The 26,792-nt window shown below is 36.6% G+C and overlaps 1 protein-coding gene across 2 annotated transcripts; it reads left to right on the top strand.

The window, feature by feature from the left end:
• The first annotated feature begins 2,155 nt into the window (after positions 1–2,155).
• On the top strand, positions 2,156–26,428 carry LOC110113392 (probable serine/threonine-protein kinase DDB_G0291350). Of its 2 annotated transcripts, none has more exons than XM_020845954.2 (6): positions 2,156–2,601; positions 7,068–7,210; positions 14,612–14,755; positions 21,393–21,578; positions 24,648–24,772; positions 25,857–26,428. In XM_020845954.2, the coding sequence occupies exons 1-6, from the start codon at positions 2,388–2,390 to the stop codon at positions 26,083–26,085; spliced, it is 1,041 nt and encodes a 346-aa protein (XP_020701613.1). In that variant the 5' UTR covers positions 2,156–2,387; the 3' UTR covers positions 26,086–26,428. The 2 variants fall into 2 exon arrangements, with proteins under 2 accessions (XP_020701613.1, XP_020701614.1); XM_020845955.2 differs by lacking the exon at positions 25,857–26,428 and adding an exon at positions 24,943–25,135.
• The last annotated feature ends 364 nt before the right edge of the window (positions 26,429–26,792 follow it).

Genomic DNA, 26,792 nt, shown 5'->3' with positions numbered 1-26,792 from the left:
GTCATCCTCTACCTGTCGGTGTATTTATGTTAATCAGAAATATGCTACAACCAGGATAACAATATAAATCATCTTTAAAGAAAAGTCTGTCGGCCACCATCTTATGCAAGATATTATATTTTAACAGTGAGCCCACATTAATTATATTGTTAATAGTCAATCTTCCTTGCTTGTATGCAAATGTCACATTTATCTTATATCAGCTGTATCAATCTCTCTTTAAATTATGAAATACAACATTTGCTTAAATATATTAAATACAAAAAAAATTGTTTATTAGTCTATAACTTCAAAATTTTATAAATTTCACTTTACATGGTGAAATTTAGAAAAATTCCAATCAAAATGCTCATTTTGATGACATCTATCACATACAAAAAAGTATGCGGTAAAAGTTCACTTAAACGAGAGATATATATTTTTTTATCACATTCATGAAAGAAAAAACACACCAAACTCAAAATCATTGAAAAAATGTGCAAAGTAAAGGTTACTTACTATGAGTAGAACAACTTTCCTAACAAAAATAACTGATGAAAAATTATAAAAGTCCCCTTTCTCTTTCCTCTCTTTTCTCCTCTTCTTCCTCTTCTCCCTTTCCTTTCCGAGCAAGCCACCTAAATGAGGGAGGCAAATTGGCAAGGTGACTTAAGTGCTTAGGATTTTAGAATAAAATATATACAAACAATTGTTAGTGGCCTAGCGCTACAGTGCATCATATTGAATACAAAATTATTGCTGAATTGAGCATTCAATGTCACGATGATAATTTTAGTCCCTGTTGTGCTCTCAAGCACAACGCCGAAGCGCTACCAAGCACAACACAGAAGTGCTCTAGTTCAAATAAAATTTTAAATTTTTATTTTAAAATAGTTTCTCATATTTTTGGGTTGTTACACACCATCCATTGAAAGCTGCTCTCAATTCTCCTTCCTCTAAAACCATCTTTGCTCTCATATCAATCTCCTTTCCCATTCATGACAACTCAAATATTGCCACTTTTGACCCCCATCATTATAGATCATGTTCAATCTATACATTACACGCTTATGAATACTACATTCCCCATTCGTTATCCAGATATGCATCCTCATCATCTCCCACTAATTCTCATTGAATTTGTCACCTCCCCACCCTCCATGTGAATTTAGTAATGTTAAAGTCCATCAATGAAATGTTATTGCTAGATCTTTCACCATAACTAAATTTACAATGTACCCAGATCCACCTCAATCACACCAATCCAACTTTCATTTTTCATTTGAATATTAGTACAAACTTACCTCCTTTATCACCACCATTGAAGTCCTAAATCGATAACATCTTTGAATTATCCAATGACTTGCTTGAACTTAAGGGCAAGATCAATTTGAAGAGTGGGCAAAGTAAGGGATATAATTGTTATAATAACTATAATAGATGTTTTTTTGGGTTATGTTAGTGGGTGGTAAATAGGTAATGCGTCAAAGTGAGTTCTTGTAAGTCTATATATACTCTTCGTTGTGAATTTTGATAGACAATGAATAAAATGAGCTATTGCTCCACTCTCTTTTTTCTCCAATAAAATTTTAATCTATGGGCATCTTTGAATTACCCTTTTTCTTACCAAATATTTTTTTAGAGTTTTGTGCAATATCTCATTCTCTGACAACTAATTTTCTTGTTTCATTATTAGGTTCATATCACAACGACATACTATTATCCTATACAAGATGGAGGAGTTCAATGATAAAATTGAAGAACCTAAAGAAAAGGGCCTTGATGAAGTGCTTTCATAGAAGAGGATGATGAAGACAAGGGGCTTGATAAGGAGCAATTATTACGTCCGGGTCACCGAACGCGTTCATAGACCAATAACCACGTGCCACGTCACCTGAAACTCGATATTGAGCACTCGGTATACATTCAGATACGTTCAGATTTGACACGACATAATAATTGCTCCTTTATAAGAGGGTATATGAATTCAAATGGGGGTGTTTGGACGAAGCTTAAGAGCTCAATGGAGGATTATAAAGCATAATGAAGTAATGAAGTGATAATTTTGATAGGTTATAATTTAAATTTTATATAAATAAAAAATAAATATAATATAATATACAAATATAAATATATTAATTGATATCAATATAAATTCCTCATAACCGACAAAACATATGGATTTGCTTTTTTCGAGGACAGATCTACTTGCGGCATCGAGCAGCGGGCAGGAACAAGAAGGAGAGCGATAGAAGGGAGTGAGGACCAGCGAGGTCAATGAGGCGACCGGAGAGATCTGCTCATCTCATTGAACTCTAAGCCGAAACTGGCATTGTCATTCCCAATCCTTTTTCTTGTGTTCCTCTTTTTGGAAAGATAAGCATAAAGTAAGAGAGGAAGAGGGGACGATGGGCTGCTCCTTCTCCGGACTCAACGCCTTCTACGACGCGGCCAATGGAAGCGCCGACGTATGGATCAACGAGAACCGCTTCAGGATCGTGAGGCAGCTCGGTGAAGGTGGCTTTGCATTCGTCTACCTCGTCAAGGAGGTCGTTGCAGACGCCTCTGCGTCACCTGGTAGCCTTGCCGCCAAGAAATCTATCGACCCTTCCCATATTTCAGGTACTTATGATTTTAGAAATTTTGATTGACTCTCCAAATTTTTGATCTCAGAGCTTATGCGTTCTGTTTTGTGCTTGTCGTTTTTCTTAGTGCAGTTCTGCTAATCAGGAATATTTGTGAAATTAGGTTATTCTGGTTAGGGGATCCAGGTTATTGTTTTCATAATTATTAATTTTACTTGTTTGTTTCCCTTCATTATTGCAATGCACGTGCATCTGAAGTGAGAAGTTGCTTCTTAGGACATGCAGATCTCATTGATAATTAAATGGAATCAAATTGAAACTAGGATTTGCCAGAATTAGAACATACATGAAGCGGTAGAAATTGCTTTGGAGACAACTGCTGGTTTTTGTCACAATGATCAGCTTATAGTGATGATTGATTGAACTCGTGAGTCTCTTGCAGTACTAGTATTTGAATTCTTGGTTGTTAGCTTGGTTCTAACTGATTAAATCTTATAATTTTTTCCTTTGTTTTATTTACTTTGTTGATCAATCATACCATTTCACCTGCTTTTAAATGATTGATTGCACAAATTCAGCTGAACTATCCATATTATTTGTTTATGTTGATCATACTATCATGATAGGTGATGATTTGGAAGAAATTGAAATTTTAAAGAAAAATTATTCCAAGAATTTGAAGTCAAAGACTTTGGTAATCTAAAGTTCTTTCTTGGCACTAAAGTTTCACACTTTTGATATGGAGTTTGCATATCATAATAAAAATATATAACAAACATGTTGAAAGAAATGGGTAAGTTGCAAACCCATTGAGTTCCATGGAATTTAATTATAAGCTTGAAGATGCTCAAGATGACACAACAATGATATAGCTTTATAGCAAGAAGATTATTCTATTCATCATATAATACACTTGATATTACCTACGCCATTGGTGTGGTGAGCAAATTTAGGCACAATATCAAAACAAGCACATCTTGGAGCAGCATATAAAAATTCTACAATATTTGAAGCAAAATCTCGATCAAAGGAATTCTTTTCTAAAAGGTGAAATTTTACACTTGAAGCAAACATAGATACATATTATTTGGGTTCTTTGGTTGATAGGAGGCTAACTTCAGGATATTACACATTCTTAATAGGGAACCTCGTGAATTGGAGAAGTAAAAAAAACATAATGTGATAGCAAGATCTAGCGTAGAAGCCAAATGTAGGTATATGTCACTATGAATTTGTGAATTGCTAGGGCTAAACATTATCCTGAAAGATTTAAAGATCATATGAGAAGGTCTAATGGATTCAATTTTGATAACAAGTCAATTATCAATATTGCACATTATTCTGTTTAATATGACCATGAAAAGTATGTTGTAGTTGGACACTTTATAAAGGATAAGCTTGACATTAGTCTAATATGTACTTCTATTGGCCTCCTCCACTGTTGCTGCCCCTTTTGGTGAATCATGCGGCCAAGGAAGAAAATGAAATAAATGTAGAAAAGGCAATTTCAAATTCTATTCAGTTATCTAAAGCAACATTTTAAATACTTTTGAAAAAGCGAAGGCAATGGAGGATAGCAGAAGAGAGCAAGAGAGCTTCATGTAGACGCCATCATTTACTGTAATGAAGGGATGGGAATAAATTCATTATATAGTTATGGCAAACAAACATAATTTGTTTATAAAAATGAGCCACTTTTACAAAACCTTAGAAGATGTACTTGAGTCACATGCTTGCATAAAGTGGTAGAGGTGCGTAAAGTCATAGGAGTGTCACTTGCCTAAGTGATTGCCAAAGTCGATCTCCATGAGTTTTCTGTCATGGAGGTCTTCGACATGTGGAATGGCTAGCTTCCAATGGAATAATCGAACTAAAAGATTTGATTGTAGCATGCTCGCCCCTTAGAAAGTGTAGCATGCTCGCCCCTTCGGCTTGCGACAGCCAGAATTAAGGCAATGTGGAGAGAACTCAGCGGGAGTTTCTATTGTGAATGGGAATATGAAATAAAAAGAGCAGATTAATATAATCTTCATGGGATGTTATTATTCCAACAGAGAGGTCTACGTCAATCTAGACTTCAACCATGGCCTCTTTCTTGACACAATGAAGATTATCTTTGGCATGTGCGCATTGACTGTTTATTGACTATCCATTTGGGTGGAGGAGGCAAAGGAAGAGAAGGGGATGGAGATAGGGTACTAATGGACCTATGTTGCACAAATACACCTATTTATGAAGGCGTGTTGTATCTGATACACCGATACACGGATACGTCTCTGATACGGCACTGATACTTGTCGGATACGGCTTTGCCATATCCAATTAAAATATTATTTAGTTTCAAAAGAACACGCGTATCCGCATGTTAGTTGAAAAACAAAAAAATATCAAAAAAAAAAGACCCGTTGTATTTACTTCCACGGATGCAAGCGAGGTTCTCTCATTTCCAATATAGATTTGAGTTTCTTGATGATATGGGAAATTAGAAATTGCTAATCTTTCACTTGATGAGCATGAATTAGAAGCTATGATATTTATTGAAGATGATATAGAAGTTCAAAGACAAACCACTGAAAAAGCTAATCATATCATTCCTTCTATTGAATAGTTCAAACTTCATGTACTAGACAATTTATGTTTATGCTTCTGTTGTTGTATTGGACATTTAATGCTTATTTTTATTTTGATATTATAAGCTACAAGGCTACAAAAGATGTTACTTTCATTTTTTTTGTAATTTCAAATATTATCCTTTGATTGTTTTCTTAATTTTTATGTATGATTTATAAATTATAATGCCGTGTCCGCGTCGTACCCGTATCCTGTATTTTTAAGAATTGACATGTCCCGTATCCGTGTCGCCGTATCCGTATCGGTGCAACATAGTGATGGACTGAGCATGGGAAGGGGGAATCCATTAAGATATAACCTTAAGGAGTCGGCTGTGTTACGTACACAGTCTGAGCAGTTCCTATAACCAATCACATTTGCATGATTTTTTTAAAAAATTAAATTTTGAGAAAATTGTGTTCAGGAATCACTCGTTCTTCTTGCATTTACTGACTGCCATTTTCTCTCTTGTACCTTTTGCCTTGATATGATAGATATTATTGATTGATGTAGTATTACCCTTTCCTCAATCTACCATTCTACGTCTATTGCTTTGTTGATGACAAGTAACTGTCTTGCTAGTAGCATTTGTTTATTGTCTTCTTAAATTTGGTAATCTTACCATTTTCTCTACTATTAGATCTAAAGTGTATATTCTGATGTTTCCATTCCTGCTTAAAATATATAAAAGTTGATATTTTACACGTCTTTGATTTATGCCAATTGCAGGCTCAGTATCGTAGAAGTTGAGAAGTCTTTGTAGCTGTCATAGGAACCTAGTTTTTATCAGATGTTAAAATTAATATTTTTTCATGGTTGTATTAATTTGTTAATTAGACATCTTCATTCTACTGAATTAATTAGAATTCTTGTAGTACTGTTGTATTATGGTAAACCTTATTCCTGTTCTTCCACCTTTGAAGCAATGTGATGGACCGGACTGGCCGGTCCAGCCCACAGCAACACCGGCCCAAAAAGGGCCGGTTCTCACGTACTGCAGGCGGAGAACCCGCCTGCCTGGGCGGTCGTTTTTCTTGAGAAGATATGGCATGTCTTCTTTTCAATATGCTACATATACATATATATATATATATATATATATATATATATACATATTGCAGATGATTTCTGAGTCGTTGCTAATTATGTTAAATTTTTTTAAGAATTAAATGTGGATGACTAGGGAATTAAGAAAGAAGGAATTTAGAGTTGAACTTGATGTTATAAGATACTTCTACGTAATTCTTATATTTAATGTTATTTTGCTCTTGTAATATTGGATTTCAATTCTATTTCACACAATTTATCACTTGTCACTTTACGTTTTGTGCAATTTTTAATTTCATATGTATGTCAATTTTTCATTTTATAGTTCAGTAGAAAGTTAATATGTCATTATTTAACATATTATTTGGGTATTATACAAAAAAATCACTTTTAACCTTTATTTTTCACTTTACGCAATATTTGGATTTTGATGCTTACGCCTTAAGACTTATGGATCTGCTCACGAGTGAAAAAAGCCTCAATACCCAATTGCGCAATTTTAAACCTTGCTTATATAATCACATTTATAATGGAGTTGAGTAGAACCATCTTCCAAAGAGTATTATAAGGGAGAATCTTCTTATATTCCAAATTTACCGAATCCTGATTATCAAATTGTCAGTAAATCTGCCAAAATAGCCTTTTGAATAACATTTAGTGATGATGTGGCAGTACGAGATTTATTATAGCTTCTTTCGTGTCATGTTTTATTCTAGTTGACATGATTGTTCAATTTATCATTTCCTGTTTTGTTTGAGATACCTAAATAAGATTTCATTATGAAATGTTTAGGAATACCAAATTATAAAGTATTAACGAGTTATTATCTTTTTTATGTTACTTTAGATGACGGCACATATGCTTTGAAAAAGGTTCTCATTCAAAGTCAGGATCAGTTAGAGTTGGTGAGAGAGGAGATCCGTGTTTCTTCTCTTTTCAATCACCCTAATTTGCTTCCGCTTCTTGATCATGCCATCATTTCTATTAAGGTAACACTTTCTTCTATTGAACAGTTGAATAATTACAATTAACTTCTCTCGAATGATTATACTGTTTTTTTAAGCTTACACCTTTGCTTTTGATTCATAAAGCATGACTTCTTTATTAAAGAATAAAGCTTGAATTTTTTTGTTACCGTACAAGTGATCTGAACTAGGGCCGAAGAACCAATTTGTGGATTTAGATTCTACTTAAAAAGAGAGAAGTAGAAGAGATGAGAGAGATCGAGAGAGCAATTTTTGTAACATATAATTGTAGAACCTGGACAAGCTTTCTCTATTTATAATAGGATATGAGATGTGATGAAATAATAGAAGGACATTAACTTATGGATTGTAATATTAGTGTAATCAAAATATTAAAACATTGATCTTTCATAGTTGATGGATCTTTTATGAATTGATCCTCCAGGTAAAGCAACTTTAAACTACATTTTTATTACATAAGCAAATTTATAATATCGGGTGCTGAAATATTCAATATGGCAAGTTCAAATAAGGTAAATATAGAGTTATAGACATGTCAAATGTTGTGTCCAATCACCTTTCCTGCGGTGGGAAAACTCTTCCTGAAGAGTTGAAGAGGAATAACTGGTGTCCATAATGTGCGATGTTGGAACATGTTATGTATGTCTTATAGACTTAGAAGTTCACAAGCTTTATAGGCTTACGGTAGTGGAGGTGGCCAATGTGGATTATGAGAGATGAGCGGACATGTCAATGAATGATCACCCTTTGGAGAATTTGGCGGCTTCAGAGCTGAATTTTGGCATACATCATGAATTAGATTCCAATAACAATCAAGCTGTGATAGTGGTGGAAATATGCTACTCTATATGTTTGGAGGAGTAAATAATTGCATAGGGAATTAATGATCTTGTGTAACCATCTCAATAGTTGGTAGAAATTTTGGACATCTACATATGCTATGATATATGTATGGGAACCTATATGATAGTCTAGTGGTAGAGCTAGTGCAAAGAAGTCAACTTATGATGGAGTGAACAATTGTACATGAATTTGAGGAACAAGTTGAATTTCCATTTATAAAGGTTGGTTAGCAACTATAGTGATGGAGAACTCCATAGGCTTAGGTGTAACATTAGCATCTTTTAGATCCTCCGATACAATAATCTCCTCAGTATAATGAATATCCAAATCACTTAATCAATTGTAGGTTGATCATTGGCATCATTTATTTCAGTATATTTATCTTCAAAACTAGAATCATCCTCGTATGTATCCTCAAATGATTATTTTTAATCTCCTTACTTTTGGTGCTTAGTTTACTTGTGTCCTTGGAATTTCAGTCTTGATCTTGTTATTAATTTGATGATCATGGAGATCAATCAACATAATTATTGTCATGATCTAAAAACAAGTAGTTCACTTTCACAATCACTCTTCTTATACAAGCCATGTAATAAGCTTCAATAACACCTGTAGGAGATCATCTCAATCTGCAATAATCTCATCCAGATTGGTATATGCTTGCTCCTTATATATATTCATGACGTATTCTCCTTAAAATTTGATCTAATGCTTCCTTTTAATGATGAAGTTCTTCAACTTGGGGTCTTTCAGGATCACAAGAAGTAGATATGGCGCATTTCTACTAAAGATAGGTTGGTGAGGCTGATTGTGTGAACTCTGTGAAGATCATTGTGCAAGTAGGGTATCAACGTAGTCATAATAAGCCATGAAGTCAAGAGAGATGGTGATAAAGATTGCTAGGAAGGTAAGTGTGTAAGGATATTGCTGGTTAGCAAAAGTAGGGAAGTGCTATCTTGGTGCATGTGGATGTTGCATAAGGTGGTTGTGGGGATATGTGAGAACATGCAAGTGGATAAAACAGTGGATTATCCCTCATAGGCTAGTGATTGATGACAGGACCCTATTGAGAAGGAAGTAGATGCTGCCGAAATGGTAAGATCACTGTTAGGGTACTCATGCAAGCAGTTAGAGTGAAAGATGATGAATTATGTAATAGATGGTGGGTGGGGGCTATGACAGGTAAGTACATAATGGAACAAAAGAAAAAAGGATGATGTATGGGTTATGGGCTCTAGTAGTTAGCAAGGGGGGATTTTTAGAATTGCACAATCGTGGAGGATATGAAGTATGAGAGTTAGGTGGCATTACGTCACTGGATTGGTCGCATACTATGCAGCAAGGGTGGGTTTGTGGTGGTGTCCCTTTGGTAGTGAGTGAGTGATAATGCAGGATGAGGGGTTGCGATCATATGGTCTGTGCTATGGCGGAGGGAATGAGCATGGGTGATGGGGCACTCGAGTGCTACAGAGAGCAGTATGTGCAACATAAAAAGAGAGCTGGTATGAGGTGAGTTTAGAGGGAGATGGTAGAATCCTAAGAAAGGGAGGGGTTAAGAACAAATGTGCGGTGAGTCAAGTGTGATTTGGGAAGTGTGATTTGGGAAGAAAGTCACGGGGATGTCATTTTTGCAATGAAGATGTTATGTTGTTTCCGCAACATGAGTTTGTATGTAGATCACACACATACATGCTAAACGGTCAAACACGATCTAAGGGGAAACGATGAAAGGATCTCTTTTGCTTGGATACAAGTAGGGGTGTCAATTCGGGTCAACGGGTCGGGTTCGGGTCAAACCCGGAACTGACCCGGCACTATTCAGGTCAACCCGAACCCGACCCGTTTTTAAAAACGGGTCAGGTTTTTGGACCCGAACCCTACCCGATTCGGGTTTGGGTCAACCCGACCCGACACGAATGACCCGAAGTTGACCTAAAATTGCTAGTTTTCAAGTAAAAAATCGGGTCATTATTTGATTTTCGGGTCAATCACGGGTTTCCGGGTCGAATAGGAGCTTTCGTGTCAATTTCAGGTCAATTTGGGTTGCTGGGTCAACCCAAACCCGACCCGATTTTTAAAATGGGTTGATTTGTTGAACCCGAACCCGACTCGTTTCAGGTCCGGGTTGACCCTAACCCGGATTTTTCTGGGTCGGGTTCGAGTCGTGTTTCGGGTCCTGTCAAAAATTGACACCATTTAGATACAAGTTGATGTTGACTGTGGCATGAAGAACTGAATTATAGATTTAGAATCAACCAAAAGAGATAAATAGATGTGATGAGAAAGATAAAGAAAGAACAATTTTCATATTATGCATATGATTGTAAAACAATTACAAACTTTATCAATTTATAGGAGGACTTGACATGCAATAAAATAACATAAGGAAATAAACCTAGGGAGAGTAATCTAAAGTGCAATTAAAATGTTAAGCTAAGGATCTTTCATAATGAGAAGTCTTTTTAAAATGTTCCTTTAAATGAAAGCAACACCAAATCACTTTTTTATTTTGTAAATAACCTTACTTAGATAGTTGCTGATATGTCCAAATACTGTGACAAGTTCAAATATGACATGTAATGCCATGTCACATAACTATCCTAAATCAACAAGACTCAGTCATTAGTTTTTGTGAGGAAATCTAGAAAAACAGCTTTTTAATACCCCAAAGTCATTTTGAAAAGGATTGGCGCTTAAAGTTCCATCTTCAAGAGTCTTTTTACTACTTCAACAAAATTTATTAACATGTTTGATGGAGAAATATAGATAAAATAAGGAGGATCTACATATGATATTTATTGATTTAGAAAAAGCATATGATAAAGTTCCAAGAGAAGTGCTATGGAGAGTTCTTGAAAAGAAAGAAGTTAATAATGCTTATATTCAAATCATTAAAGATATGTATGCAGGAGCTATTACTTGTGTTCAAACAGAAGGTGGTTTGACCAAGTATTTCCCTATTTCAGTTGGGTTACATCAAGGATCAGCCTTAAGCCCGTATCTTTTTGCTTTAGTCATGGATGTTCTCACTAGACATTTGCAAGAGGATGTACCTTGATGTATGCTTTTTGCTGATGATATTCTTCTTGTTGATAAGACTAGAGAGGGAGTTGAAAGTAAACTTGAATTATGGAGGTCAACATTAGAGACTAAAGGTTTTCGCTTGAGTAGATCTAAAACGGAATATATGGAGTGTAATTTTAGTAGTAATAGACCTAGTGAGGGGATTGTGACTTTGGGCGATCAAGTCATTAATAAGAGTACACGTTTTAGATATCTTGGATCTATTGTTCAGAGTGATGGTGAAATTGATGGGGATATTATCAATAGAATTCAAGTTGGATGGTTGAAGTGGAGGAATGCTTCGAGCTTGTTGTGTGATAGAAAAGTATCCCTCAAACTTAAGGGAAAATTCTATAAGTTGGTAGTGAGCCCTGAGATGCTTTATGGTGCTGAATGTTGGCCATTAAAAGAGAAACATAATACTAAGTTAAGTGTGGCAGAGATGAGGATGCTCAGGTGGATGAGTGGCTTTACCCTTAGAGATAGGATAAGAAATGAGCATATACGTGAAAAGGTTGGAGTAGCTCCAGTAGAAGATAAGATTAGAGAGAGTTGTCTTAGATGATTTGGTCACATAAAACGGCGGCCTTCCAATGACCCTGTTAGGAGAGTAGAGGTATTAGATTTGACTTATGTGAAGAAAGATAGTGGCAGATCTAAAAAGACTTGGTTAGAAAATATTAGGAATGACCTTTCTTTATTAGATTTAAACGAGAATTTGACCTTTAATAGGACAATGGAGAAAAAGGATTCATGTAGCCGACCCCACATAGTGGGATAAAGGCTTGATGTTGTTGTTTCTTTTGTTTTAGTTCATACTATTTAGCTCAAAGAAAGTTCGTCATCAAGTCAACTATTCGTTTAGTAACTGCTAAGTTACTACTGGATTGTAAATGTTTACCTTCTTTTTTACATCACAACATTGATTTATGGCTGGATCCTATGAAGTACAAGACTGGAATTTTGTAAACAAATTCATTAATTTATTTTCTAGTAGGTTCTCTAAACATGATAATGCAAACAATACAAATATTTTGCAGTTCTCATTAATGAGAATGATGTACTTATAGAGATGCTACCATCTTAGTGGTGAACACATATGTTTTAGGCAACATACTACCCAAGAATCCAATGCATTCCCAACCTAAGTTTGAAAAGGTGGGCATGTTGGTGCTTTGTAAGAAAGCCTCCACCTGATGTCTCAGATAAGGCCTATAATACACAGACACGAACATGGCAACATAGACACAACACGACACGGACACAAGACACGTCAATTATTAAAAAATATAGGACACAGACAATAGTTGAACATGATATTATAATTTTTATTTATTAAAAATAGTGTATAAAAGTTGAACTAGTAAAATATTTAAAATAATATTGAAATAAAAATAATTTAACTAGGATTTATGCTTAAAATAATTAAAATCAGGATGTCAAAAGTCGGGTGTCGATGTCGTGTTAGGCATCGAGATGGGAGATGACAATGATCTTCAATCAGGCATTGATGTCAAGACGACATCGGTTGTTGATCTCTAGATGATGTCGATCTTTGATCTCGAAATGACGTTAGTTGTCGATGTTAAGATGACATTGGACAAAGTTGAGATTTTCATATGACAAAACTGGCGTGATTATGGGTGTAGAAATTGCTAGCATCGAGTGTTAATGTTAACAGATCGTTAGTCTTTGATTTTGAGATGGTTTTAAAATACTGATGTTATGACAACATTGGATGTCGATATTAAAATGACTTCAAGGGTTTTTGTGAAACCTTTCATGCAATCTACCAGAGAGAAATGAAAAAGAGAATGCTCAGGGAATGAAGTATTGAGTGCGGGCAATTGATTTAGGACTTTGGAGAGGAAATAAGAAATTTATTTTTTTATTTTTCTACTAGATAAAAATTTGAGATACAATAAATAATATTTTTAAAAAATTTCATAAAATATTTTAGACTTGCATGTCAAATTTATTTTTTATATTTTTTAAAATCGGATACATCTTTTACATGTGTCAGAGGCGTGTCGAACGCATGTCGTATCCGATACATATCAAACACTGTATCTCTTTGAGAGGAAGTATCGGTGTATCACAGAATGAGAGGCTATTTTAAATCTTACGCAGTTATGAAGAAATACATCTATTTTTGTATTATTTTTTTCCTTTCATTATTGTGTCATGTTTTACGCAATTTATGTTGATGTATCATGATTATACTCCATTATCTTAATCACTATCCTTTGAGATTTGTTTTTTAAGGTTTGAGAATTATTTTTTGTTATAATCATAGACTGCAACATTCCCCTGGTCATATTGCTCTTGATCCTCTTTTAAATTTGATTTTGTTTATTTTTCATCCATACTTTTCATAAACATTGTTTGATTTGTATTGTATATGGTATTTATAATAGTTGTGCTATACTGTATTATATATACTATTATTGATAATGTTATATACTCTATTGTCGTTTTCACATTAGGTACCATATTTTGTTAACTCATGAATATGCAATATTTTGATACTTTTCCTTAAGTTATTCTTTAAATAATCATTATTGAAAAATTCTTCATCATTGTTTACTCTTATCAGTTTTTTTATTTTACTGCTAGGAATTCATCTTCTTATAAACTTTTGTGATATATTTATTTTTTTTCGAATGTTTAAGTGCAAATGTTTAATGCTATAAACGAATATATTATTACGATTTGATCAATAATTTGAAATGGCTGCTGACCTTGACCAAATATTTACTGCAATAATTCATTTTAAGTTAGTGCTCATTAAACCAATGATATCCCGATATAAGCAAATCTGGAAATAGTGCATCTATTTGACCATATTTCAGAAACACTTTTAGATGGAGAAAAATTGGGTCAGGATATCCCGACCAAAATTTATACTTGGATGGCTTTTTAAAATCTTTAGATTTGCTTTTGAGATGGTGACGTACATGAATAATCAATCAACTTAGGTCTTTTAATTATTTCAAAATAAATCCAATGATTATAAAATCCTTTTTGACTAAATTTTGGTCAGGAAATCCTCACTCAATTTTTTTCCTAAATTTTTTTTTTTAATATATATATTTATACTTTGCACCATACACTGGCGTTCAACCACGTTAAAACCATGCTGGCATTTTATTCATGAAGTTTCATCTGATACTTTCATGTTAAGATTTTCTGGTGAGAGTTCTACTAAGTGTTTACGCATTGCTTTTTTGAGTATTTTTCTTATGCTTTATTTTTTTCATTCATTAATCCCTTCACCGGTTCCATAATAAAAGAGCCATCCACTTGGTACAGCTTTTATTATTAAAAAAAATTAAAATGTTTGTCCTTGAGGTGAAAAATAACGTCATTAAAAAAATAAATATTGGAACTTTTTGTACTTTGCTTGACCTTCCAGTTTTTTTTTTCCTTGAAATTATTTACCTTTTCTCTTGAAATGGGATTTACCTGACTTCCAAACTCTTCATTATGTTGATGCAGGGTGCACCAGATGGACCAACAAATCATGAAGCATACTTGCTGTTTCCAGTTCATCTGGATGGAACTTTGTTGGACAATACCAAAATTATGCAGGCAAACAAGGAGTTCTTTCCTGCAATCACTGTTCTGCAACTATTCAAACAAGTAAGTGCACGTGGAAATTAGTCTCTTGTTGAATTTAAGAATTGGTAAACAATTTTTTGGAGTAGATGTTATTGAGTGGCAGTGTTATAGCATTTCCCAATAGTGGCATGCTATGACCTAATCTGATTGTGGTGATAAGTAGAAAAGAGTGAGCTAGAATGTGCCCCTTAAGTGTCATTTTAACCCGATTAGTGAAAAGAAAGCAAAGATGAGCTGGGGTGTCACTTTTAAGTCGTGCTTCGTTAGTTAATAAAATTGTGATGATAAATAAAAAATGATTGGCTGGGTCTAAATCTAATATTATATTTTTTTGCCCCATAGAATTTGGGAACTTCAAATGGGAAGACAACAGAATTGATGGATATTATAATAAGAAGAAGAATTAACATCTTTTAAAGGCGAATGGAAAGGAAAGCATCTAAGAATATTGAGGAAGGTTAGAAGTTGCTGTGTTAGAATGTTTGCTAACAGATATGAGACTTAGGCAGTGGTAGATAAAGAGTTGGAAGATAAAATTATTGAGTTTAATATGGTTAGCGATAGAATGATTAATATTAAGATAATTATCAGTGATGAAATCATGAATGTAGCCAATGTTTATGCTCCTCAAGGAGGATTGGAAGATGGTTTTAAAAAATAAATTTTGGAGAGAAATGAATGAAACTACTACAATGTATGATTGCTGAAGAAAAGATAGTTGGTGGAGGTGATTTTGTTGAATAAAAAAAAATCCGACTGCATCTCACCATCCCATGATGCTTTGTATATGAACCACGTCACACACCTTTCGGCCTTTCCCGTCCCCCCCGCCCCTTCGGGCCTTTTCTTCCCTATCTCACACATGATCCCTCCCGCCCCCCCCCCCATCCCATGCGCGCCCTCATTCTCTCCCATAGCCTCATCTCTCTCATTCTTCCTCTCTCGATCTCACTCTCAAGCCCCCCTCATTATCTTCTCCAACACAGCAGCCCAAGTCTTTCGTCCTAGACATCCTGTTGTCATTACGCGATCTGCTGCCTTAGCTGCCACTGTGCACTCTCCATTGCCTGCAGTCGTTGGTGCCACCTCCTAACCCAGTTACCGACCTCTCTCACTTTCCCTCTTTTTTTCTCACTTTCTCTCATCTCCCTTCTTTCTTTCTCTCTATCTTTCCATGCCACTGTCTACCTCTAACTCTCAGTCTCTCTATATTTCCCTCTTTGTCTCACTCTCTTTTTCTCGCTTCTCTCTTACTCCCTCTCTCTTTCTCTCCATCACTCTTTCTCTTTCTATCTCTTTTTCTCCTATCTCTCTCTCTTTAAAAAAATGGAAAAAGAGAAGCAAAAATGGAAGGAAAATGATAGAAAATACTTGAGTTCACAAGTAACCCTAAGGGAATACTTGAGTTCGCAAGCAAACCTATCACTAATTGGAAGAAAACAGCGAGAAGATAGAAAAATCTGGACAAAATCAGCCCTTAAACAGTAGATTGCAATCAACGAAACAAAGCATAACGCACACGAAAGCAAGATACAAGTGATCCCCAATTCGAGAGGAGGATCGTCTCTCCCAAATCTCTAGACAAGATAGTCTAGAGCCAAGCACCACGAAACCCTAATTCTCTATTAATCAAAACATGCCTATCCCTAATTCCCTCATCCCCTTTAATACAATATCTTTCCTATTTCAATTTCCCTCCCAAACCCTCTTCTACCCACTCAGTTTGAAATTTCACTTGATTGGAGTAGTGGAGCCCGCCCCCTTGAGCGGACCAGATAGAGGAGGCAGAAGTTTTCGCCTCCTATAGACCAGCGGCCCTTGGACCGGTTGGTTCTGGACCGGTTCCAAGTGAACCGGTCTAACAATACCGCCCTCCCAAAGAATCACCTTGTCCTCAAGGTGAAAATCAGGAAACTGATGTTTCTTCCTCTCGTATAGTTCCCACGTGGCCTCGTAATTCGGGAGATTCTTTCACTTGATCAACACTTCCTTAGTTCCCTCTTCATTCTAGCGGACCCCCTCCAGCTTCGAGGGTTCCAGAATCACCTCTACATCCTCAGTAAGTGTCGCTGGTAGCTCGGGGTTCGCTGTGTAGTCACTAATGGCCTTCCTCAACAGCGAGACATGAAAAATTGGATGTATAGTCGCCGAGGGTGGTAATTTCAGTCGATATGCTACTGCTCCAATCTTCTCCAGCACTTCATAAGTCCCAAAATACCTTGGAGCCAGCTTTTCATTCCTCCTATTGGCGACTGGCTTCTGTCGATTCGGTCGGAACTTCAAGAATACCCTCTCCCCTATTTCAAATTGGATGTCCTTCCTATGCACATCCGTTTATTTCTTCATAATTTGCTGAGCTCTTAGTAAATGCCTCTTCAACTCCTCTAGCACTCGATCCCTCTCCTCCAAGTACTCTGCTGACGAAACGGGGGTTCTGCTACTCCCAAAGTACATCAAGTGTGGAGGATCCCGTCCGTACAACACCTTGAATGGGATCATCTGTGAAGCAGAATGAAAGGACGTGTTGTACCAGCACTCAACCCAAGATAGCCACTTAGCCCCCATAGCTTTGGTGTCACTGACACAAAGCATCTCAGGTACGTCTTCAAGCTCCTGTTGACTACTTCTGTTTGGCCATTCGTCTATGGGTGATAAGTTGTGCTCCTCTTGAGAATTGTCCCCTGTAACCTAAATAATTCCCTCCAGAAATGGCTGAGGAACACCTTATACCTATCTGATACGATCGCCTCTAGTACTCCGTGTAACCTGACCACCTCCCTGATGAAGGCTGACTCTACGGTCACTGCGATGTAGGGGTGTCGAAGGGGAATGAAATATGCATACTTGCTCAACCTGTCCACCACCACTAAGATCACTGTGAACCCCTCTGAGTGGGGCAACCCATCTATGAAGTCCATAGATATCTCTTCCCACACTCTTCCCGATAGAGCTAACGGGTGTAGTAATTCTCCTAGTGACATGGCCATGTACTTATTCCTTTGGCAGATCTCACATCTGGCGACCATCTCCTCTACATCTTTATGCATCCCCTTCCAATATAGCTCCGTTGCTAGCCTCCTGTATGTCTTCTGGACTCCAGAATGACCCCCCACAGTGCTTCCGTGAAACTCCTAGAGTAAGTTTGGGATGTGGATCGAGGTCTGGGGCATCACAAATCTCCCTGATATAGCAGTTTGTCTTCCTTAGTTCCCTCTTCATTCTGGCGGACCCCCTCCAGCTTCGAGGGTTCCAGAATCACCTCTACATCCTTAGTAAGTGTCGCTGGTAGCTCGGGGTTGGCTGTGTAGTCACCAATGGCCTTCCTCAACTGCGAGACATGAAAAATCGGATGTATAGTCGCCGAGGGTGGTAATTTCAGTCGATATGCTACTGCCCCAATCTTCTCCAGCACTTCATAAGTCCCAAAATACCTTGGAGCCAGCTTTTCATTCCTCCTATTGGCGACTGTCTTCTGTCGATACGGTCGGAGCTTCAAGAATACCCTCTCCCCTATTTCAAATTGTATGTCCTTCCTATGTCCATCTGTTTGTTTCTTCATAATTTGCTGAGCTCTCAGCAAATGCCTCTTCAACTCCTCTAGCACTCGATCCCTCTCCTCCAAGTACTCTGCTGACGAAACAGGGGTACTGCTACTCCTAAAGTACATCAAGTGTGGAGGATCCCGTCCGTACAACACCTTGAATGGGGTCATTTGTGAAGCAGAATGAAAGGACGTGTTGTACCAGTACTCAACCCAAGATAGCCACTTAGCCCCCATAGCTTTGGTGTCTCTGACACAGCATCTCAGGTACGTCTTCAAGCTCCTGTTGACTACTTCCGTCTGGCCATTCGTTTGTGGGTGGTAAGCTGTGCTCCTCTTGAGAATTGTCCCCTGTAACTTGAATAACTCCCTCCAGAAATGGCTGAGGAACACCTTATCCCTATCTGATACGATCGCCTCCGGTACTCCGTGTAACCTGACCACCTCCCTGATGAAGGTTGACGCTACGGTCACTGCGATGTAGGGGTGTCGAAGGGGAATGAAATGTGCATACTTGCTCAACCTGCCCACCACCACTAAGATCACTGTGAACCCCTCTGAGCGGGGCAACCCATCTATGAAGTCCATAGATATCTCTTCCCACACTCTTCCTGATAGAGCTAACGGCTGTAGTAATTCTCCTAGTGACATGGCCATGTACTTATTCCTTTGGCAGATCTCACATCTGGCGACCATCTCCTCTACATCTTTATGCATCCCCTTCCAATATAGCTCCGTTGCTAGCCTCCTGTATGTCTTCTGGACTCCAGAATGACCCCCCACAGTGCTTCCGTGAAACTCCTAGAGTAAGTTTGGGATGTGGATCGAGGTCTGGGGCATCACAAATCTCCCTGATATAGCAGTTTGTCTCCCTCCATTGAGTACCCTGGGTGGTTACCATCTTCTTTCAGCAAATCTGACCTATTCTTTCCCAAGCTTTCATCTCTAGCACTTTCCTCCCTGATGGCCTCCCAGTCAAGCATCAGAGGAACAGAGAGTGCCACGGCCTGCAGCTCCCCCATAAATCTGGACAAGGCATCTGCCGCCTTGTTCTCCACTCCTGGCCTATACTGAATCTCAAAGTCGTACCCGAGCAACTTGGACAGCCACCTTTGATGCTCTGTCACCATTCATTGTTCTAACAGATATTTCAAGCTCCGCTAATCTGTCCTGACAATGAAATGTCTCCCTAGTAAGTAGGGTCGCCACTTATGGATGGCCAAAATGATGATCATTAATTCTCTCTCATAGACTGGCTTCAGTCTGGCTCTAGCAGTCAAAACCTGGCTGAAATAGGTAATGGGCCTACGATTCTGCATAAACACTGCCCCAAGCCCGTATCTAGACACATTCGTCTCTACAATGAAGGTCTGAGTGAAATCTGGCAAGGCTAGGACCGGTACCGTAGTCATCGCCTTCTTCAGGCTCTCAAATCCTGTTGTGGCCGCCTCCCATAGGAATCTGTCATTTTTCAACTGCTTAGTGAGTGGCCACGCTATGGTGCTGTACCCCTTAACGAACCTTTTGTAGTAACCTATCAGTCCTAAAAATCTCCTCAGCTCCAGATTCTTTGGCACTGGCCACCTTAGCATTGCCTCAATTTTATACTGATTTGCTGCCACCCCCTCTTTTGACACAACATGGCCTAAGTACTCAACACTGACTTGTGCGAAACAACATTTCTTCAAGTTGGCCCTCAGCTGGTGCTCCTGCAGTACCTCTAGCACCTGTTTCAAATGCTCACAGTGCTCCTCCTCTGTTCTGTTATAGACCATGATGTCGTCAAAGAATACCAGTACAAACCGTCTGAGATAAGGTTTGAAAACCTTATTCATAAGGGTTTGGAACATAGCAGGAGCATTGGTGAAGCCAAAAGGCATGACCAAGAACTCATAATGTCTCTCATGAGTTCTAAAGGCCATCTTGGGAACATCCCCTTTCTTCATCTGAATCTGATGGTAACCTGATTTCAAGTCTATCTTGTTGAAGATCATTGTTTCACTCAATTCATCTAGCAACTCATCAATAAATGGTATGGGAAAATTATCAGGTACAATATCCTTATTGAGTGCTCGATAGTCCACGAAAAATCGCCAACTGTCATCCTTCTTTTTCACCAATAGAACCATACTAGAGAAAGGACTGATGCTGGGTCTGATGATTTCTGCCTCCAGCATATCTCTAATCAATCTTTCTATTTCATTCTTCTGGAACTAAGGGTAGCGATAAGGCCGTACACTGATGAGCGACACTCCCTCCTTCAACATGATGGCATGCTCCTGCTCCCTCTGCGGTGGCAATCCCTGAGGTGGCTGAAACACCTCTTGAAACTGATCAGTCCTAAAAACACCTCTGCGGTGGCAATCCAGGATCTTTCTATCAGGTTTGATCAACTACCTCCTCTGATTAAGTAGACTAGGGATCATGATGGTCCGGGACGACGAAACCATGGGATTGATGGAGTCCATCATCCATTCCCACACCATCTACTTTAAGTGCAAGATGGTGAAATTTTAAATTTTAAATATCAAACCTCTCAATCATCCTAAGCTCATTGCTGCTACTATACGCCTGATACTACGTATCTGATTGATGATTAGCCTTAATTGAAAGTTCTCTCTCATGATTGGGAGGGGTAATTAACTATAGGGGTTTGCGCCTATAGGAAACCAGAACTCAGATCATAAGTCCTGGCAAAATGAGGGCGAAATCTATGGGTAGTGTCTTATCTACAAACCTATCTGTCTTCTCAAAATTTACCCTGGAACTTATTCCGTTAAAACTCCCCCGAAAAGAAAAGCACAGCGGGCGGAGGCCCAGGCCAAATTTTCGAAGCCCACAGTATGAACAATGAAATATGCTGCATGCATGAATTTTTTTTTTTACTTTTTCTGGCTTTTGTGGAAAATATTATTGTTCTTTCTACATAATAGATTAGGTTTCAGCATCTAGCCATCATTGTAAATTTCATGATAATCAAAAGCAACGTAGCAGAAGATTGGTTCTTATTGGCGCCAATAAATAATTGAAGTTGTTGAGCAACTTTCCTCTTGTATTTCTATTATTGTCAAATATGATTTGAAACGTTGCCTATTGAGAACGCAATTTGTCTACCAGCTCTGTGCAGGATTGAAGCATATGCACAATTTTGATCCTCCATATGCTCATAATGATGTTAAGCCCGGAAATGTTCTCATAACTCAAAGGAAGGGGCAACCTCCCCTTGCAATTTTAATGGATTTTGGAAGTGCGCAGCCTGCTAGAAAGCAAATTTGTTCACGTTCTGAGGCGTTGCAGTTGCAGGTACTTTTGCTGTTCTTTATTAAATCTGCATTTAGTCCAATTCACATATGATGCTTTATCTAGATGGAACCTTTAATTGTCCTGAATTTGAATGGTGCTTGATTCGTGAAACATTGTTTACTTATAATCTGGTAGCTGCTTTGATTTTTGTTCCCTTATAGTTTTTCTTTTAATGTGTTTGCTTATACTTTCCTGAAGATAACTTAGAGGATGTTCATTTATGACACTGATTGTTTTGAAAGTAAGTTGAGCACTCCCATCTCCCAAGATTTTCGAGAATAAGGTGGAGTAGCTTTCCTTCAAGGCACTGGAATTCAATTGTTATGTCAAAATTGAGAATACAAGTGCCAAAATCCTTTTGCCTCCATGTAAAATAGTTTGAATAAATGGGTTTGTTTTCAATGATTGGCCATAAATTTTTGTGTTAATATCACAGTTGCTGAATTTTTAGTATTACACTTTCTTTATGTTGAAATAAAATGCTTTTTGGACATATTACCTTTGAAATATTTCAACCGTCTTCTCCTAGTGTCAAATATTTTTCTTGCTACTGTTAGATTTCTAGCCTTTGAAGATATAGGATTTCTAAGAGAACCATGTTTGATCATGCATGGTTTTTTTAGTCTGGGAAAGATTATAGAGATTGTTCATGTAGGATTATTTTCTCCGAGAATAGAAAATCTTGATTAGCTGCAGATGTTAGAAAATGAGCCTGCATGGAAGACTTTGGGGTTGTGCACGTGTTAATCTAAATTTTTTGTGTATCTTTTTTTGCAATCAAGATGAATTTCTGCCAGTTTCAAACTTGAAATCATTACTATGAAGTTCTATGATGCACCGACACTTATCCCTAAAGAGGCGTGCAGTGTCCAACACGAATCCGACACGACACACGTCCGACACTCCTCCGACCGACACTCCGACAAGTGTCGGACATCCCGAAAACGTGTCCGATTAAAAAATATATTAAATATAAATTGGACACGTGTGTCCGACACGCGCATCTTAAATATTTTATGATTTTTTTTTAAGTATAACTTCTTATATTTAAAATATAAAATCTAAATTTCTTATTTCCTATCCACAACATCAAATCAATCACCCGCACTTAATACCTCATTCATCAAATATTCTCATTTTCATTTCTCATTGGCGGGTTACAACTTTGATTTTACAATAATGTCCGATGTCATCTCAACATTGATGTCTGACATCAACATTTCAAAACGATCTCCATATTGAAGTCTGACGCTATCTTTACATTGATGCTTAATGCTAGCAATTTCTACACCCACAACTTGACATCTCATCTTTATCCAATGCCTTCTCAACATCGATGACCAACGCCCTCTCAACATCGACGATAAATGCCCTCTTAACATTGACGCTAATATTTACTGCATAACATCAATGCTCGACTCTCGACAACATTATTATCTCCTCTCTTGTTGACGGTAAACGACGCCCAACTCTCAACATCTTAATATTAATCATTTTAAGCACAATTCTAGTTAAATGACTTATTATTTCTAAATTATTTGTAACATTATATTTATTTAATTTTTATACATTATTTTTAAAATATAAAAACTATAATACCGTGTCCAACCTGTTTTTGTGTCTTATATTTTCAATAATTAATGTGTCTGTGTCTGTGTCGAGTCGCATCATAGATGAAGTTAAATGATATCTTCAATCGTTTCTAACATTTATGTCTGAACTTATGAAAATGTTTCAAGATAGACTGTATGCTCTGATACAAATATTTTGAACATCTTATTCATTATATATTTCCTTAAAATATTTCAACTTTCTCTGAAGAACTTACGTGTGTGCGATAGATAACACCATTTAAATAATATGTGTTTCTATAGCTCTATATCTTTATAAAATTATAAATTTTAAGTGCAATGTTTAGAATCAATTGTTAAAACATTATCAAAAAATTATTTGTGATTTACCACGTGTTAGGTGGCAGTGATGGTTGGAAAGTACAATTAGTGATAATGTTAGTATTCTAAACCTGTAGCAAAGCGGATTTTGGACCTGCTTCTTTTTATTATTATTATTATTTTGCTATCACTGATTTTTTCTAAGTGCAAGGAGACCCTCTATTGATTTTGCATTTTATATTTGCATCAATTGAGTTACTTCTGAGTAAAGTTTTGATAATTTATCTCTAAGAGGATGGACATTCCTGTTAATTTATTTCTCAAAGATTTATGTTTTAAAAATTATTTATTAATATATTTAATGATTTTCAAATGTTCTTGGTGAAAAAATTATAGAGATTTTATGATAGTTACTTATATGGATGCCCGATATTTCCTTTCTTTATATTTGGTACCTCTGATTTTCTATAATTCATAAAATTAATATGAGATGTAAGTAAACGTTAAACCAAAGTTACAAGAAATAAAATTAATGTTGGTATTTAAAAATGTTCATTATATGGAATAAATAAGGTAATTTATGGAGGTTTAATGCACCATCAAATTAATGGATTGGCTTGGCAAGTGTTACCTCGAGCATTCGACTTGCTCTGTCAGTGTTAAAGCAGGTAAAGGAATAAGATGGAAATGTTTACTACTTAGCTTTGTTTTCCCTTCATTCGATAGATTGTTTTGAAAGAAATTCTCACGTGCATCCCACGTCCCTCTTGTATCTTGTTATAATTACATGCATCCTAACATATTCATATCTTACATTTCCTTAACTTGTTGACCTTACATGGTATCATTTGTTGTAGCGTCCGTATTGTTTAATAAAGTACGTAGAACTGCACAAAATATAATGCCTGATTTAGGCCTCGGATGGCTTTCTTACTGCTTCTTAAAGCAGCTTACTAGATAAAAAATTTAATTTTTTAACTAAAAAGCTGTTTTAAGAAGCAATAAAAAAGCCATCCCAAATGAAGCCTTAGTCTTGCGCTTTGCATCATTATATTTCTGTTTAGCTTAAAACTCTTGCAATGCCTTTGTATAATCGTTGGAAAAGAAAGAATTGTTATTAATTATTCTGTTCTTAGTTCTATGCTTAGTCTGTTGCTCTTTAACCCATCTTAAGTAGGAATGGGCGGCTGAGCATTGTTCTGCACCTTATCGTGCTCCTGAATTGTGGGATTGTCCGAGCCAAGCTTATATTGATGAGAGAACAGATGTTTGGTCTCTAGGATGTACTCTATATGCAATCATGTAAGTGCTCTTGTATGAACCTTTTCACTCAGTATTATAAACTATTAAATTTTTTTTTTTTTTTTTGCATCTATTTTTTATTGGCAACTAAGTTTGCATATATTTTTTGTTGGCAAGGTAGAAATTGCTGCTATAAATTATTGAACTCCAGCTGATGGTCTTTATCACAGCGTCAGTAGTTCCGAGTACTTTTGAAGACAAAGAACTTTATAAGTTTTTTCTTATCTGGAAGGGTTTATGGTTATACTTAAGCGGTCATTGCTAGTGGCTCTCATTTCAATGGAGATATATTTTCAGCTGCACTTTAAACTGAATAAAATTTGATAAAGTGATTGTTTGTATAAATTATGTTCGCGTAAACTTACCCTCATGTATTTGTTCTCTGGCTCTTACATTATATAGGATGATAGTTCTATTTAAAACAATGTGCATCATTTTCTTGACTAGAAATTTGGTACTCTCCCTAGGGAGAGAATTCAAAGTTCTCCGACGCAGATTATTTTGAATTAAATGTCTTTTTAACTAGGAAATTAAGGTTTCGTTTGGGACACCTTTCTTTCTGTTTTTTAAACCAGCTTTTTAGTATAAAAATTTTAATTTTTTTACTAGAAAGCTACGTGTTAGAATGTGAATGCCCAAATGGAAATGCTCAACTCATTCTTTCAATGTGAATTCATCCATTAATGAGCATTTCAAACTGTTTCTTAACATGCCAACTTCCTCTCTCTATAAACAACTCTTTCTGTTTAGTTCCCAGCTCTCTGAAGATCCCGCTTTCTTCAGTATCCAAATGCAAAAAAAAAAAAAAAAAAATCTAGAGTAAATTGTCTCAAGTAAAAGACATATTTATCAAGTGCATCTCACTTTTAGTTTTATTGCTTTAATTAATAGTTAGATATTTTCCATTACAGTAAAGATATCAAAATTTTAAGGCAGCATCCCTCTGGGATTCATGATTCACCACCACCAAAACCATATTTATTGCTATTTTATTTCTGCAACTAATTCTCATTCAACTGAAACCTGCAAGTATCCACACATCAGCTCATCATTTTGATTTGATTTCATTTCATTTCCTTTCAAGGTATGGAGAATCTCCTTTTGAGTATGCTACTGCTGATGAAGCTGAAGGAAGCTTACAGTCGGCCATTATGAATGCCCAGATCAAATGGCCAACAAGTTCTATCTCCTCCTATCCAGATCAATTCCATCAGTTTATTGTGTGGATGCTGCAGCCTCAGCCTGCAGTCCGGCCTCATATCAATGACATTTTCTTTCATGTCGACAAGCTCATTACAAAGTTTTCCTCCTGAGCCTACAGAGAAAGTAGCATTCCATCCATGTCGGTTTGTTAAAAAAGCTTCTTTTTTTTTTCTTTTTGTTTGTCAATCTTTAGACAAGTTTGTTTAAAATCTTATTCTCCTTTGTCTAGAAACATCAAGGCTTCATTTGGGATGGCTTTCTTACTGCTTCTTAAAATATCATTTAGTACTGTTTTTTTCCAAAAAAACTGCTTTACAAGTAATAAGAAAGCTATCTCAAACGAAATCTAAATTATATCTACCCACTCTCTGAGTGAGGGGAAGCTACACCTAAGTGAACTTCATATTAATTTCTTCATTTCATTTGCCTTTGCATTATTATTGTATTATTTCATTTGGGACGGCTTTCTTATTAATTCTTAAACCAATTTTTTAGCACAAAAATTTTTTAACCTAAATTTTTTTGTGCTAAAAAATTACTTAAAAAAGTAATAAGAAAGCTATCACAAACAAAGCTTAATACTAAATGAGATGAAAGCAGAGATGATTTCATGAAATTATTATGGTAGATATGACAACAATTTAGACAATTTCTTTCATTTATTCCCTTCGAATAACGGCAAATTATTGCATCCAGTCACCGGACGCTCAGAATAGGTTTGAATATCCAATAAAAACATGCCACATCACCTGCACTTTTGACTGCGCTTTAGATGCGTTTAGCATGCGCTTTGACTGCACTTAACTTGCGCTTTTGA

Source organism: Dendrobium catenatum, unplaced genomic scaffold, assembly GCF_001605985.2.
Source record: "Dendrobium catenatum unplaced genomic scaffold, ASM160598v2 fragScaff_scaffold_621, whole genome shotgun sequence".
Taxonomy (NCBI): domain Eukaryota; kingdom Viridiplantae; phylum Streptophyta; class Magnoliopsida; order Asparagales; family Orchidaceae; genus Dendrobium; species Dendrobium catenatum.
Note: the sequence above shows the minus strand (reverse complement) of the source record. Positions and strands in the feature narration are given on the sequence as shown.

Bases quoted from the DNA above. Each gene is read 5' to 3' on its own strand.
- LOC110113392 (XM_020845954.2), top strand. From the start codon at position 2,388: ATGGGCTGCTCCTTCTCCGGACTCAACGCCTTCTACGACGCGGCCAAT. The intron at 2,602-7,067 runs GTACTTATGATT...ATGTTACTTTAG, and splicing joins CGACCCTTCCCATATTTCAG to ATGACGGCACATATGCTTTG. The intron at 21,579-24,647 runs GTACTTTTGCTG...CATCTTAAGTAG, and splicing joins CTGAGGCGTTGCAGTTGCAG to GAATGGGCGGCTGAGCATTG.